The sequence below is a fragment of the Carcharodon carcharias genome, chromosome 27 (genome assembly GCF_017639515.1).
Source record: "Carcharodon carcharias isolate sCarCar2 chromosome 27, sCarCar2.pri, whole genome shotgun sequence".
Classification (NCBI taxonomy): Eukaryota; Metazoa; Chordata; class Chondrichthyes; order Lamniformes; family Lamnidae; genus Carcharodon; species Carcharodon carcharias.
In genome coordinates this window covers 7,601,988-7,618,098 of record NC_054493.1, presented here as the reverse complement: position 1 = coordinate 7,618,098, position 16,111 = coordinate 7,601,988, and the positions used below count along the sequence as shown (strand labels likewise).

The following is a 16,111-nucleotide window of genomic DNA, read 5'->3' as shown; positions in this document are numbered from 1 at the left end:
TGTCTCTCAGACCCTCTCAGGGAGATATCTGTACATTGACTGGTGTCTCTCAGTCTCTCTCTCTCAAGGAGATATCTGACCACTGACTGGTGTCTCTCAGTCAGTCCCCTCCCTCTCAGGGGGATATCTGTACACTGACTAGTGTCTCTCAGTCCCTCTCTCAGGGAGATATCTGTACACTGACTGGTGATTCTCTCTTTCAGGGAGATATCAGTAGACTGACTGGTTTCTCTCAGTCCCCTCTCTCTCTCTGAGGGAGATATCCGTACACTGACTGGTGTCCCTCAGTCCCTCCCTCTCTCAGGGAGATATCTGTATACTGACTGGCATCTCTCTGGATGATATCTGTGGTTCTGAACATTGTGCAATCATCAGTGAAGATCCGCAGTTCTGACCTTATGATGGAAGGAAGGTCATTGACGAATGAGCTGAAGATGGTTGGACCGGGGACACTACCCTGAGGAACTCCTGCAGTGATGTCCTGGAGCTGAGATGACTGATCCCCAACAACCACAACCACCTTCCTCGGTACGAATCCAACCAATGAGAATATCTCCCCCGCCCCCCCCAATTCCCATTGATTCCAGTTGTGCTAGGGTTCCTTGATGCCACACTCGCTCAAATGCTGCCTTGATGTCAAGGGCAGTCACTCTCACCTCACCTCGCGAGTTCAGCTCTTTTGTCCATGTTTGAGCCAAGGCTGTAACGAGGTCAGGAGCTGAGTGGCCCTGACAGAACCCAAACCGAGCATTAGCGTATTGTTGAGTAAGCGCCACTTGATAGCACTGTTGATGACCCCTTCCATGACTTCACTGATGATTGAGAATTGACTGATGGGGCGGTTATTGTCTGAGTTGGATTGTTCTGCTTGTGTACAGGACAAACCTGGGCAATTTTCCATGTTGCTGGATAGATGCCAGTGTTGTAGCTGTACTGGAATAACTTGGCTAGGGGCACGGGAAGTTCACACAAGTCTTCAGTTTTTTTTCCACAGTATTGTCAGAGCCCATAGCCTTTACAGATATATAAGAATATATAAGCCTTTAAAGATTCATATAAGAGTAGGGAAACTTGACAATATGGCAAACATAAAGGCTTTGTATCTGAATGCGCCTAGCATTTGGAATAAAACTAATGAGTTAACAGTGCAAATAGAGATAAATAGGTATGATTTGGTAGCGATTACTGAGACGTGGTTACAAGGAGAACAGGTTTGGGAGTTGAACATCCAAGGGTACTCAGTGTTTCGGAAGAATAGGCAGGAAGGAAAGAGGTGGTGTTGCTTTGTTAGTAAAGGAAGAGTTCAGTGCTATTGTGAGGAATGATATAGGCACTGAAGAGTAAGACGTAGAGTCAGTCTGGATAGAAATAAGAAATAGCAAGGGAAAGAACTCCCTGGTGGGAGTTATCTATAGGTCCCCAAACAGTAGTTTAGCAGTAGGGGCACAGTATAAACCAGGAAATACTGGGAGCGTGTAAGAAAGGCACGGCAATACTCATGGATGATTTTAATATGCTTATAGACTGGACTAATCAAATTGGCAAGGGTAGCCTCGAGGGAGAGTTCATAAAATGTATTAGAGATTATTCCTTGGAGCAATATGTTGTGGAACCAACCAGGGAGCAGGCTATTCTGGATTGCGTTTTGTGTAATGAGATGGGATTAATTAATGATTTCATGGACCCTCTAGGGAAGAGTGATCATAACATGATGGAATTTCAAGTTCATTTTGAGAGCGAGAAACGTGAGTCCCACACTCGTGTTCTGGAGTTAAACAAAGGTAACTACATAGGCATGAGGGCAGATTTGGCCCTAGTGGACAGGGCAGGAAGACTACAAGGTGGGACAGTTGATGAACAGTGACAGATATTTAAGAAGATATTCAATTGCTCCTAAGTAAAATATATTCCAAAGAGGAAGAAAGATGGTAAGAGGAGGAAAAAGCATCCATGGCTAAGCAAGGAAGTTAGAGATAACATAAAGGCAAAAGCTAAGGCATACCATATTGCAAAGGTCAATGGCAGGCTGGAAGATTGGGAAACTTTTAAAGATCAACAAAAAATTACTAAAAAAAAATAAAAAGAGCAAAGGTAAATTATGAAAGGAAACTAATGCAAAATGTAAAAACTGACAGCAAAAGCTTCTGCAAGTATATAAAAGGAAAGAGAGTAGCCAAAGTGAATGTTGGTCCCTTGGAGAATGAGAATGGGGAGTTAATAGTGGGGAACGCAGAAAGGGCAGAGACGCTGAATCAATATTTTGTCTCAGTTTTCACAGTGGAGGACACTAGTACCACCCTAATAGTAACAGGTAGTGCAGAGGGTATAGAGAAGGAGGAACTGGGAACAATCACCATCACTAGAGAAAAAGTACTGAGAAAACTATTGGAATTAAAGGTTGAAAAGTCCCCAGGAGCTGATGGCCTACATCCCAGGGTCTTAAAGGAAGTGGCAGCAGAGATAGTGGATGCACTGGCTATAGTATTTCAAAGTTGCCTGGATTCTGGAAAGGTTCCAGTGGGTTGGAAAAATGCTAATATAACGCCCTTATTCAAAAAAGGGGGGGAGGCAGAAAGTAGGAAACTCTAGACCAGTTAGTTTAACATCTGTCATTGGGAAATTGTTGGAATCCATTATTAAGGAAGTAGTAACGGGGTATTTGGAAAGTCAAAATGCAATCCATCAGAGTCAGCATGGATTTATGAAGAGTAAATCGTGTTTGACTAATTTGCTAGAGTTCTTTGAAGATGTGACAAGCAAAGTGGATAATGGGGATCCTGTAGATGTAACATACCTGGACTTCCAATAGGCCTTTGATTAGGTGCCGCACAAAAGATTAATACACAAGATAAGATCACACGGAGTTAGGGGGTAATATATTAGCTTGGATAGAAGACTGGCTAACCAATAGAAAGCAGAGAGTCGGGATAAATGGGTCTTTTTCTGGATGGCAAGCTGTAACTAGTGGGGTGCTGCAGGGTTCGGTCCTTGGGCCCCAATTATTTACACACTGTATTAATGACTTAGATTCAGGGATAGAAGGTACTATAGCTAAATTTGGAGTTAACACCAAAATAGATGGGAAAGTAAGTTGCAATGAAGAAATAAGAAATTTACAAATGGATATGGACAGGTTAAGTGAATGGGCCAAAATTTGGCAGATGAAGTTATTCATTTTGGTTGGAAGAATAAAAAGGCGACTTATTATTTAAGTGGAGAGAAACTTCAGAATGCTTCAGTGCAGAGGGATCTGGGTGTCCTCGTGAATGAATCGCTGAAAGCTAGTATGCAGGTACAGCAGGTAATCAGGAAGGCAGATGGAATTTTGGCATTTATTGCTAAGGGAATAGAGTATAAAAATAGGGAAGTGTTGTTGCAAATGTATAAGGCATTGGTGAGACTGCACCTGGAGCATTGTGCACAGTCTTGGTCCCCTTACTTGAGGAAGGATGTAGTTGCATTGGAGACGGTTCAGAGGAGGTTCACTAGATTGATTCCAGAGATGCAGGGCTTGTCTTATGAGGAGAGATTGAGCAGTTTAGGCCTGTACTCGCTAAAGTTTAGAAAGATGAGAAGAGATCTAATTGAGATATATAAGATGCTAAAGGGGATAGACAAAGTACAGCTGGAGCAGATGTTTCCCCTTGTGGGGCATTCTAGAACGAGAGGCCATAGTTTTAGGCTAAGGGGCGGTAGATTTAAATTAGAGATGAGGAGGAATTACTTTTCTCAAAGGGTCGTGATTCTGTGGAATTCACTACCTCAGAGTGCAGTGGATGCTGGGCCACTGAATAAATTTAAGGAGGAGATAGACAGGTTTTTAATTAGTAACGGGTTGAAAGGTTATGGGGAGAGGGTGGGAAATTGGATTTGAGGCCGAAATGAGATCAGCCATGATCGTGATAAAAACAAAAAAACTGCGGATGCTGGAAGTCCAAAACAAAAACAGAATTACCTGGAAAAACTCAGCAGGTCTGGCAGCATCGGCGGAGAAGAAAAGAGTTGACGTTTCGAGTCCTCATGACCCTTCGACAGAACTTGAGTTCGAGTCCAGGAAAGAGCTGAAATATAAGCTGGTTTAAGGTGTGTGTGTGGGGGGCGGAGAGATAGAGAGACAGAGTGGTGGAGGGGGTTGGTGTGGTACCAACCCCCTCCACCTCTCTGTCTCTCTATCTCTCCGCCCCCCACACACACACCTTAAACCAGCTTATATTTCAGCTCTTTCCTGGACTCGAACTCAAGTTCTGTCGAAGGGTCATGAGGACTCGAAACGTCAACTCTTTTCTTCTCCGCCGATGCTGCCAGCCATGATCGTGTTGAATGGTGGGGCAGGCTCAAGGGGCTGAATTGCCTACTCCTGATCCTAGTTCTATCTTCTGATTTATATCTGTACACTGACTGGTGTCTCTTAGTCTCTGTCTCTCTCAGGGAGATATCTGTACACTGACTGGTGTCTCTTAGTCTCTGTCTCTCTCGGGGAGATATCTGTACACTGACTGGTGTCTCTCAGTCCCTCTCTCTCTCAGGGAGATATCTGTACACTGACTGGTGTCCCTCAGTCCCTCTCTCTCTGGGAGATATCTGTACACTGACTGGTGTCTCTCAGTCCCCTCTTTCTCAGGGAGATATCTGTACACTGACTGGTGTCCCTTAGTCCCTCTCTCTCTGGGAGATATCTGTACACTGACTGGTGTGTCTCAGTCCCCCCTCTCTCTCAGGGAGATATCTGTACACTGGTGTCTCTCAGTCCCCCCTCTCTCTCAGGGAGATATCTGTACACTGACGGATGTCTCTTATTCTCTGTCTCTCTCAGGGAGATATCTGTACACTGATTGGTGTCTCTCAGTCCCTCTCTCTCTCTCAGGGAGATATCTGTACACTGACTGGTGTCCCTCAGTACCCCCTCTCCCTCAGGGAGATATCTGTACACTGACTGGTGTCTCTCAGTCCCCTCTCTCTCTCAGGGAGATATCTGTACACTGACTGGTGTCTCTCAGTCCCCTCTCTCTCTCTCAGGGAGATATCTGTACACTGACTGGTGTCTCTCAGTCCCCTCTCAGGGAGATATCTGTACACTGACTGGTGTCTCTCAGTCTCTCTCTCTCAGGGAGATATCTGTACACTGACTGGTGTCTCTCAGCCCCTCTCTCTCAGGGAGATATCTGTACACTGACTGGTGTCTCTCAGCCCCTCTCTCTCAGGGAGATATCTGTACACTGACTGGTGTCTCTCAGTCCCTCTCTCTCTCAGGGAGATATCTGTACACTGACTGGTGTCTCTCAGTCCCTCTCTCTCTCAGGGAGATATCTGTACACTGACTGGTGTGTCTCAGTCCCTCTCTCTCTCAGGGAGATATCTGTACACTGACTGATGTCTCTCGGTCCCCCCTCTCTCTCAGGGAGATATCTGTACACTGACTGGTGTCTCCCAGTCTCTCTCTCTCTCTGGGAGATATCTGTACACTGACTGGTGTCTCTCAGCCCCTCTCTCTCTCTGGGAGATATCTGTACACTGACTGATGTCTCTCAGCCCCTCTCTCTCTCTGGGAGATATCTGTACACTGACTGGTGTCTCTCAGCCCCTCTCTCTCTCTGGGAGATATCTGTACACTGACTGGTGTCTCTCAGTCCCTCTCTCTCTCGGAGATATCTGTACACTGACTGGTGTCTCTCAGTCCCTCTCTCTCTCAGGGAGATATCTGTACACTGACTGGTGTGTCTCAGTCCCTCTCTCTCTCAGGGAGATATCTGTACACTGACTGATGTCTCTCGGTCCCCCCTCTCTCTCAGGGAGATATCTGTACACTGACTGGTGTCTCTCAGTCTCTCTCTCTCTCTGGGAGATATCTGTACACTGACTGGTGTCTCTCAGTCTCTCTCTCTCTCTGGGAGATATCTGTACACTGACTGGTGTCTCTCAGCCCCTCTCAGGGAGATATCTGTACACTGACTGGTGTCTCTCCGTCCCCTCTCGCTCTCTCAGGGAGATATCTGTACACTGACTGGTGTCTCTCAGCCCCTCTCAGGGAGATATCTGTACACTGACTGGTGTCTCTCCGTCCCCTCTCTCTCTCTCAGGGAGATATCTGTACACTGACTGGTGTCTCTCCGTCCCCTCTCGCTCTCTCAGGGAGATATCTGTACACTGACTGGTGCCTCTCAGTCCCCTCTCTCTCTCAGGGAGATATCTGTACACTGACTGGTGTCTCTCAGGGAGATATCTGTACACTGACTGGTGTCTCTCAGTCCTCTCTCTCTCTCAGGGAGATATCTGTACACTGACTGGTGTCTCTCAGTCCTCTCTCTCTCTCAGGGAGATATCTGTACACTGACTGGTGTGTGGGTGTGTGTCTCTCTCTCACACTCACAAACAAACACACAGAGAGAGAGAGAGATATTTGTACTGGCTGATATCTCAATCCCTCTCAGACAGGTATCTGTGCACGGATCCGTGTATCACTCCGGCAGATATCTAACAGGTGCCTCTCAGTCGTCCTATCTCACTCGGGATCTTATCTGTGCAATTGATTCTCACATTTCACCTGCAGCTGCCCGTTTTAACTCGGGTCAGTCCCACTGAGAAAGAAACAAATCGTCTGGAGGGGTTGGTGCCGGTTTAACGAGTTTAATCATCCACGATAATCCGCCCCCCCTCCCCCTCACTCTCCCTTTTCCTAACGTGTGGGAAGTTAAACAGGCGAGTTGTGGGGGGTCTAATGAGTGAGTGAGTGAATGAATGAAGGAGGGATTGAAGGATTGAAAGGTGGGAGCTGCCTCATTAAGTAGGTAGAGTTGGGCTGGTTAGCAAGCTGGAAGAGTCCGGATTTGAAGAGAGAGAGATTCTCCAGTTGAAGGTAGGAAAGAGTTCTTGATGGGGGAACTGCTCTGTAGATTAAAAGGGAGACTTGCTGTCGATTTAAACGGGTTTTCTGATGGGGTTGCTCCTGTTGTATGGTTCTGCTGTGCAATGGTGAGATTCTACACTGAAGGTGCTTTTGGATGTCAGAGTTTTAAGGTGTAGGGGTTGGGATGGGATGGGCCAGAATTCTGCCAAATATTCACAACTGACTCAAACCTACAGCCTTTGAGTGTTTAGGAAGCTGGGATGAATGGGGGATGAATCTCTTTTTTCAGAGTGTTGGGGTGGGGTTGGAGGAAGGTTACTTAGGGTGTGGTTGGTGGCAGGAGTGGGGTTGTTGGGGAGAAGGATCCTGTCCTGTTTTTCTCGGTATGTGTTTCCCTTGTGTTCTTTAGTGCAGGTAATCTCTCTTCTGTATCTCTCTCCAGAGCCAGGTTTGTTGAGTCTCTTGTGTGTATGTGTGTGTGTCTCCCCACCCCTCTGTTGAGCCACCGGAGAGTGACCTGGGATGGATAGCCTATTGGAGAGGCCGAGCTGTATCGTGTGGGGTAAGTGGTGTGTGTTGGACCCAGCTCTCTCCCCGAGCGCTCACCACCCACGCCCAGTACACTCTTATCTCTCTAATCAAACCGCTTCTCTGTCGTTTAAATATTGGGAAGACCTGAAGCCATTGTTTCCAACCCCTGCTCTGAACTCCGTTCCCTACTCCATCCCTCTCCCTCATAACAGTCCAAGATTGAACCTGATGCGCCCACATAATCGTGCCATTTCTAAGGCTGGGCGTAGCTGCTGAAACCCTTGTTTTGTTAGTTTGACTGGGCGACCGCTTTGCAGAACACCTGCGGTCTGTCCGCAAGAATGACCCAGACCTCCCTGTCCCTTGCCATTTTAACACTCCACCCTGCTCTCCTGCCCACGTCTGTCCTTGGCTTGCTGCATTGTTCCAGTGAAGCCCAACGCAAACTGGAGGAACAGCACCTCATCTAGGCACTTTACAGCCTTCCGTACTGAATATTGAGTTCAACAACTTTAGATCTTGAACTCCCTCTTCCATCCCCATCCCCTTTCCGTTTCTTCCCCCTCCCTTTTTGTTTTTTCCAATAATTTATATAGATTTTTCTTTTCCCACCTATTTCCATTATTTTTAAATGTATTTCGCCCTGCCCCCACTAGAGCTACCTTGCTTGTCTTGCTCTCCAATCTTAATTAGCACATTCTTTTAGATAATATCACCACCTTCAACACCTCTTTGTTCTTTTGTCCGTGACATCTTTTGGTTATCTGCTCCTATCACTGCTGGCTTGTCCCAACAAACCCTCCCCCATAAACCAACTTACATTTCACCCCTTTCCTATTTCTACTTAGTTCTGTTGAAGGGTCATGAGGACTCGAAACGTCAACTCTTTTCTTCTCCGCCGATGCTGCCAGACCTGCTGAGTATTTCCAGGTAATTCCTGTTTTTGTTTTGTTAGTTCGATACTTGGCCATTCCAATGCACGCCTGGCCAGTGGCTCGCTTTTCTACTCTCTCTAAGCTCTCTCTTTATTAATTGGATTTGGGCATCACTGGAGTTCAGTGCCCATCCCTAATTGCCCTTGTTCAGAGGGCATTTTGAGCGCCGACCACATTGCTGTGGGTCTGGAGTCACGTATAGGCCGGACTGGATAAGGACAGCAGATTTCCTTCAATTAGACTTTTTTGATTCCAAATTTTTATTGAGTTAAAATTTCACCATCTGTGATGGGATTTGAACCTAGGTTCCCCCAGCGTATCACGCTGGCTCTCTGGGTGCCATTCCAATGACAATAGCACTATGCCACCACCTCCCCTTTTTTTTTTTGAGGTTGTCCAAAACTCAGCCTTATAAGTGTCACCAATCCCATTCCCCTATTCACCCCCCCTCCCCCCGCGCCCCGTGTTTGCTGACCCATGTTGGCTGCTAGTCGAACACCAGGGATGGGGTTATAATTCTTTCTTTCGAATCCCTCCTTGCCCTCCGCCACCCTCAACCCCATCTCTACAGCCCCCTCCTCCAGCCGCACAGCTCTCCGACAGCTCCGCGCTCCTCCGATTCTGGCCTCTCGTCCGTGTTCTCTCCCCTCCGCCGATTCCCATCGCTTCAGCTGCCCGAGGGGTCCTGAGCTCTGGGGTGCCCTCGCTGAGCAACCCCCCACCCCCACCCTCCCCTCTGCCCCTCTATACCTCGCTTTCCACCTCCGAGGCGCTCCCCCTCAGAGCAGACTGAGGCTGTACAAGCGTTTCCCTGGATGTGGTTTGGCATTGAATTTTGTTCGGGAATGTTGACGTGGAGCGGTTGGTTTTAGCCCTTTCGGTGGTGGGGGGGGGGGGCGCGCTGGCCAAATACAAAGTTGTTGTTGTACACAGAAGTGTGTGTGTGTGTCTGCACCGCTCTGACATAGGAAGCGACTTTGTGCACAGCAAGCCCCCACGAGCGGCACTGTGCTGATGACCGGTTTGCTGCTTTCTCTTGTGTGGTGTTAGTTGAGGGGGGGGTAAATATTGGGCGTAGGGCACTGGGGAGAGCTCTCTTCTCTTTGAAATATTTTGGCTGTGGGACCCCTCGTTTCTCAGACCGAGAGCAGACAGGGCCTCGGTTTAATGCCTCATCCTGCAAGATTGGTACTGGGGGTTGGGGGAGCAAGTGGGGAACACTATCCTGGATTATGGGACTCCAGTGCTTGGCGTGTGAGATTCAGATCCACGACCTGTACAACTGTGTATAGAACCTTGGTGAGGCCACAGCTGGAGTACTGTGTGCGGTTCTGGTTGCCACATTATAGGAAGGATGTGATTGCACTGGAAGGGGTGCAGAGGAGATTCACCAGGATGTTACCTGGGCTGGAGAGTCTGAGTTAAGAGGAAAGATTGGATAGACTGGGGTTGTTTCCCTTGGAGTAGTGAAGGTTCAGAGGGGACCTGATAGAGGTGTATAAGATTGAGGGGCATGCATAGAAAGACACTTTTTCCATTCATACAGGGGTCAATAACCAGGGGGCAGAGATTTAAGGTAAGAGGTGGCAGGCTAAGAGGGGAGTTGAGGAGAATTTCTATCACCCAGAGGGTGGTGGGAGTCTAGAACTCACTGCCTGCAAGAGTGGTTGAGTCAGAAACTCTCGTAACATTTTAAGAAGCATTTAGATATTCACTTGTGTTGCCACAGCCTCCAGGGTTTATGGTCCCAGCGCTGGAAAATGGGGTTAGTGTTGTCAGATCTTTGACTGGCGTGGACCCGATGGGCCGAATGGCCTCCTGTGCTGTAAACGTCTGAGTCTGTGAGCCTCGTGGCTCGGTGAGGGAAGGGAGCCAGAGGGCTGCCCAGTGGTTGGTGGGGGGTTGTCCGCACATTTGCGAATATGGGATTTGCGGCCTAGTCAAAAGGCTTTGCCCCACTGAGAGTTTTCTCGCTCCCCAGGTTGTGAGTTGAACACTCAGCAGAAGACCTTCACCTTCGAGATCAAGGAGGACGTCTTGGAGCATCAGCTGGTTATTGGCACGGTAACCATCCCAGTTAGTGATGGGGGAAGGTTGGGGGAGAACATCTTGGCTGAAAGCCGTTGAATGGGACAGACTCTGACCTCTTGACCCTCGGCTCCAGAGGGTCAACCGGATTTGCACAGAGGAAATTTAAACGTTTTAAGTGGGATTAGTTTGGGCATTAATACAGGGCTATGGGGAGAGGGGGCAGTGGGATTAGTTTGGGGAGTGATGTGGGGCAGTGGGATTAGTTTGGGGAGTGACACTGCTCTGTGGGGAGAGAGAGCGGGGCAGTGGGATTAGTTTGGGGATTGACGCTGGGCTGTGGAGAGAGAGCAGGGCAGTGGGATTAGTTTGGGGAGTGACACTGCTCTGTGGGGAGAGAGAGCGGGGCAGTGGGATTAGTTTGGGCAGTGAAGCTGGGCTGTGGGGAGAGAGCGGGGCAGTAGGATTAGTTTGGGGAGTGACGCTGGGCTGTGGGGAGAGCGGGGCAGTGGGATTAGTTTGGGCAGTGACGCTGGGCTCTGGGGAGAGTGGGGCAGTGGGATTAGTTTGGGGATTGATGCTGGGCTGTGGGGAGAGAGCGGGGCAGTGGGATTAGTTTGGGGATTGACGCTGGGCTGTGGGGAGAGAGCGGGGCAGCGGGATTAGTTTGGGGATTGACGCTGGGCTGTGGGGAGAGAGCGGGGCAGTGGGATTAGTTTGGGGAGTGACGCTGGGCTGTGGGGAGAGAGCGGGGCAGTGGGATTAGTTTGGGGATTGACGCTGGGCTGTGGGGAGAGAGCGGGGCAGTGGGATTAGTTTGGGGATTGATGCTGGGCTGTGGGGAGAGAGAGCGGGGCAGTGGGATGAGTTTGGGCAGTGACGCTGGGCTGTGGCGAGAGAGAGCGGGGCAGTGGGATTAGTTTGGGGATTGATGCTGGGCTGTGGGGAGAGAGAGCGGGGCAGTGGGATGAGTTTGGGCAGTGACGCTGGGCTGTGGCGAGAGAGCGGGGCAGTAGGATTAGTTTGGGGAGTGACGCTGGGCTGTGGGGAGAGAGCGGGGCAGTGGGATTAGTTTGGGGATTGATGCTGGGCTGTGGGGAGAGAGCGGGGCAGTGGGATGAGTTTGGGCAGTGACGCTGGGCTGTGGCGAGAGAGAGCGGGGCAGTGGGATTAGTTTGGGGATTGATGCTGGGCTGTGGGGAGAGAGAGCGGGGCAGTGGGATGAGTTTGGGCAGTGACGCTGGGCTGTGGCGAGAGAGAGAGCGGGGCAGTGGGATTAGTTTGGGGATTGATGCTGGGCTGTGGGGAGAGAGCGGGGCAGTGGGATTAGTTTGGGGAGTGACGCTGGGCTGTGGGGAGAGAGCGGGGCAGTGGGATTAGTTTGGGGATTGACGCTGGGCTGTGGGGAGAGAGCGGGGCAGTGGGATTAGTTTGGGGATTGATGCTGGGCTGTGGGGAGAGAGAGCAGGGCAGTGGGATTAGTTTGGGCAGTGACGCTGGGCTGTGGGGAGAGAGCGGGGCAGTGGGATTAGTTTGGGGAGTGACGCTGGGCTGTGGGGAGAGAGCGGGGCAGTGGGATTAGTTTGGGGATTGACGCTGGGCTGTGGGGAGAGAGCGGGGCAGTGGGATTAGTTTGGGGATTGATGCTGGGCTGTGGGGAGAGAGCGGGGCAGTGGGATTAGTTTGGGGATTGACGCTGGGCTGTGGGGAGAGAGCGGGGCAGTGGGATTAGTTTGGGGATTGACGCTGGGCTGTGGGGAGAGAGCGGGGCAGTGGGATTAGTTTGGGGATTGACGCTGGGCTGTGGGGAGAGCGGGGCAGTGGGATTAGTTTGGGGATTGATGCTGGGCTGTGGGGAGAGAGCGGGGCAGTGGGATTAGTTTGGGGAGTGACGCTGGGCTGTGGGGAGAGAGCGGGGCAGTGGGATTAGTTTGGGGATTGACGCTGGGCTGTGGGGAGAGAGCGGGGCAGTGGGATTAGTTTGGGGATTGATGCTGGGCTGTGGGGAGAGAGAGCGGGGCAGTGGATTAGTTTGGGCAGTGACACTGGGCTGTGGGGGGAGAGAGCGGGGGAGTGATACTGGGCTGTGGGGAGAGAGAGCGGGGCAGTGGGATTAGTTTGGGGATTGACGCTGGGCTGTGGGGAGAGAGCGGGGCAGTGGGATTAGTTTGGGGATTGATGCTGGGCTGTGGGGAGAGAGCGGAGCAGTGGGATTAGTTTGGGGATTGATGCTGGGCTGTGGGGAGAGCGGGGCAGTGGGATTAGTTTGGGCAGTGACGCTGGGCTGTGGGGGGAGAGAGAGTGGGGCAGTGGGATTAGTTTGGGGAGTGATACTGGGCTGTGGGGGGAGAGAGCGGGGGAGTGATACTGGGCTGTGGGGAGAGAGAGCGGGGCAGTGGGATTAGTTTGGGGATTGACGCTGGGCTGTGGGGAGAGAGCGGGGCAGTGGGATTAGTTTGGGGATTGATGCTGGGCTGTGGGGAGAGAGCGGAGCAGTGGGATTAGTTTGGGGATTGATGCTGGGCTGTGGGGAGAGCGGGGCAGTGGGATTAGTTTGGGCAGTGACGCTGGGCTGTGGGGGGAGAGAGAGTGGGGCAGTGGGATTAGTTTGGGGAGTGATACTGGGCTGTGGGGAGAGTGGGATTAGTTTGGGGATTGATGCTGGGCTGTGGGGAGAGAGCGGGGCAGTGGGATTAGTTTGGGGATTGATGCTGGGCTGTGGGGAGAGAGCGGAGCAGTGGGATTAGTTTGGGGATTGATACTGGGCTGTGGGGAGAGGGGGGCGGGGCAGTGGAATTAGTTTGGGGAGTGATACTGGGCTGTGGGGAGAGAGCGGGGCAGCGGGATTAGTTTGGGGAGTGACGCTGGGCTGTGGGGAGAGAGCGGGGCAGTGGGATTAGTTTGGAGATTGACACTGGGCTGTGGGGAGAGAGCGGGGCAGTGGGATTAGTTTGGAGATTGACACTGGGCTGTGGGGAGAGAGCGGGGCAGTGGGATTAGTTTGGGGAGTGACGCTGGGCTGTGGGGAGAGAGCGGGGCAGCAGGATTAGTTTGGAGATTGACACTGGGCTGTGGGGGGAGAGAGAGCGGGGCAGTGGGATTAGTTTGTGGATTGACGCTGGGCTGTGGGGAGAGAGCGGAGCAGTGGGATTAGTTTGGGGATTGATACTGGGCTGTGGGGAGAGAGCGGGGCAGTGGGATTAGTTTGAGGAGTGACGCTGGGCTGTGGGGAGAGAGCGGGGCAGCGGGATTAGTTTGGAGATTGACACTGGGCTGTGGGGGGAGAGAGAGCGGGGCAGTGGGATTAGTTTGTGGATTGACGCTGGGCTGTGGGGAGAGAGCGGAGCAGTGGGATTAGTTTGGGGAGTGATAATGGGCTGTGGGGAGAGAGCGGGGCAGAGGGATTAGTTTGGGCAGTGACGCTGGGCTGTGGGGGGAGAGAGAGCGAGGCAGTGGGATTAGTTTGGGGATGGGGCTGTGGGGGGAGTGTCACTGGGCGATGGTGGGATTTGAATGCTGGATCCTGAAGCTGAGAATGAGTTCTCTTTGACCTTTTGCAGGTATGTTTAGGGGCTGATTCCCAAGACGAATTGAACATCGTGACTCTCCACTCCAAGAACTCGACCGGGAACAAACCCATCCCGATTGCCTCTCTCCGGCGATCGGTCTTGCCCATGGTCAGTGTCTCCGTCTCTCTCTCTCTCTCTCTCTCACCCATCGCCGCCTTTCCCTGGAATTGGCAGACAGCATGACCTGTGTCCTCTGACCTCAGAGCTGGGGTCAAATTCAGTCGCCAGACAGTGCGAGATCCTTTTTTCCAATCCCCCCATCCCCTCGCCTCACCCCTCAGCCTGTCAGCCCCTCGACGTGAAAGGAATGGGCAATAAGTCCTCTCGTGGTTCCCAGATTTGCAGCAAAATGACTAATTTTTTAATATTTTAATGTAATATGCAATTGAACAGTAGTAATTCATTCGATGTTGACATGAGCACAAGTGGGGTGGGAGCTACTGAGATTAGAATTCACGCCTTAACCATGTAGAGGGAGCTTGACTCTGTATCTAACCCCGTGTTCTACCTGTCCTGGGGGTGTTTGATGGGGATGGTGTAGAGGGAGCTTTACTCTGTATCTAACCCCGTGCTGTACCTGTCCTGGGAGTGTTTGATGGGGAGAGTGTAGAGGGCGCTTTACTCTGTATCTAACCCAGTGCTGTACCTGTCCTGGGAGTGTTTGATGGGGACAGTGTAGAGGGAGATTTACTCTGTATCTAACCCCGTGCTGTACCTGCCCTGGGAGTGTTTGATGGGGACAGTGTAGAGGGAGATTTACTCTGTATCTAACCCCGTGCTGTACCTGCCCTGGGAGTGTTTGATGGGGACAGTGTTCGGCATATTTTACTTTTGGATGCCCAGTTAGGGATTACACAGTTGAACAATCTAGTTTATTTTCCCGGGATCATGACGATGTCTGTTCATGGCGTTTGTGTCTCTCTCTCCAATCCAGATAAGCATAGCCGGGATTGACTGCACTCCCCCGGTCACCTTCAGCCTCGAGGCTGGCTCGGGGCCTGTTTACATCAGCGGCCAGTACCTTGTGAGTAAGTATCCTGTTGCTAACGCGGGGTGGGGGGGGGGGAGGCCATTCGGCCCATCCCCCTCGACCCTGACCTCCGCTGCTGTGTGTTTCCCCCTTCCCGGGCCAGCGAGATGCTGCCTGTCACCGGTGAGCGAGCGTGTCTCCTGCTGGAATTCCCTGGGATGAGGGAAGAGAATGGGCTCTGTCCTGCCGTCCCATGCCCTAGCCAATGTCATCACTCTTTTATGCACCCCCCCCCAGCCCATCCCCAGATCCCTCGATTTCCCCCTAACTCGATGGAGTTTAGAAGGACGAGGAGAGGGGGATCTGATTGAAACTTGCAGAATACTGAAAGGCCTGGATAGAGTGGGACGTGGGGAAGATGTTTCCATTAGTAGGAGAGACTAGGACCCAAGGACACAGCCTCAGAGTAAAGGGAAGACCTTTTAGAACAGAGATGAGGAGAAACCTCTTTAGCCAGAGAGTGGTGAATCTATGGAATTCATTGCCACAGAGGCTGTGGATGTCAGGTCATTGAGTGTATTTAAGACCGAGATAGATAGGTTCTTGACTGGTCAGGGGGATCAAAGGTTATGGGGAGAAGGCGGGAGAATGGGGTTGAGAAGCTTATCAGCCGTGATTGAATGGTGGAGCAGACTCGATGGGCCGAATGGCCTCATTTCTGCTCCCATGTCTTTATGGTCTTATGATCTAACCCCGTCTCCATCTGCCTTGATTCCCCCGCTTATCCCTGGGCCGTCTTCTGTGGGGTGCGCCTTCCCCCTCCTCGAAGGGGCTTTGGGTGGCGCATAGGCCTCTCCCTTGAGTCGCTGGAGCTCCTGAATTGTTGCTGCGCAGCTGGAGCTGTTGACCGTGTTGGGATTGTGTTTTTTAATTTTATCGTTGACGATTTCTTCTTGTTCCCTTACAGTGGAAGAGCACTCGGCCTCGGAAGTGGGAAGTGAAGGCAACTGAATCTCGGAGGATGTTGGGGTGTGGCCGGGGTTGGTGGTGGCAAGTGAAGATTGAGACCCTCCTTTCCCCCACCAACACCACACCCCATGCTGCCCCTCACCAATATCTATCCAACAAAGGCTGGCCGCTCCAGCACAATGGGGCGGTTTTAAGACTGTCAAAGAGGTGCACGGATGAGCTAGGCGTGGTGGCGAATGCAGGGTGTTTGCAATATTTTTTTGAG

The 16,111-nt window shown here is 51.2% G+C and overlaps 1 protein-coding gene across 1 annotated transcript; it reads left to right on the top strand.

The window, feature by feature from the left end:
• Nucleotides 1-1,708: 1,708 nt before the first annotated feature.
• On the top strand, nt 1,709-15,888 carry LOC121270130 (nucleoplasmin-like). Its single transcript, XM_041175447.1, has 5 exons — nt 1,709-1,781; nt 10,292-10,374; nt 13,899-14,015; nt 14,842-14,935; nt 15,845-15,888. The coding sequence occupies exons 1-5, from the start codon at nt 1,709-1,711 to the stop codon at nt 15,886-15,888; spliced, it is 411 nt and encodes a 136-aa protein (XP_041031381.1).
• The last annotated feature ends 223 nt before the right edge of the window (nt 15,889-16,111 follow it).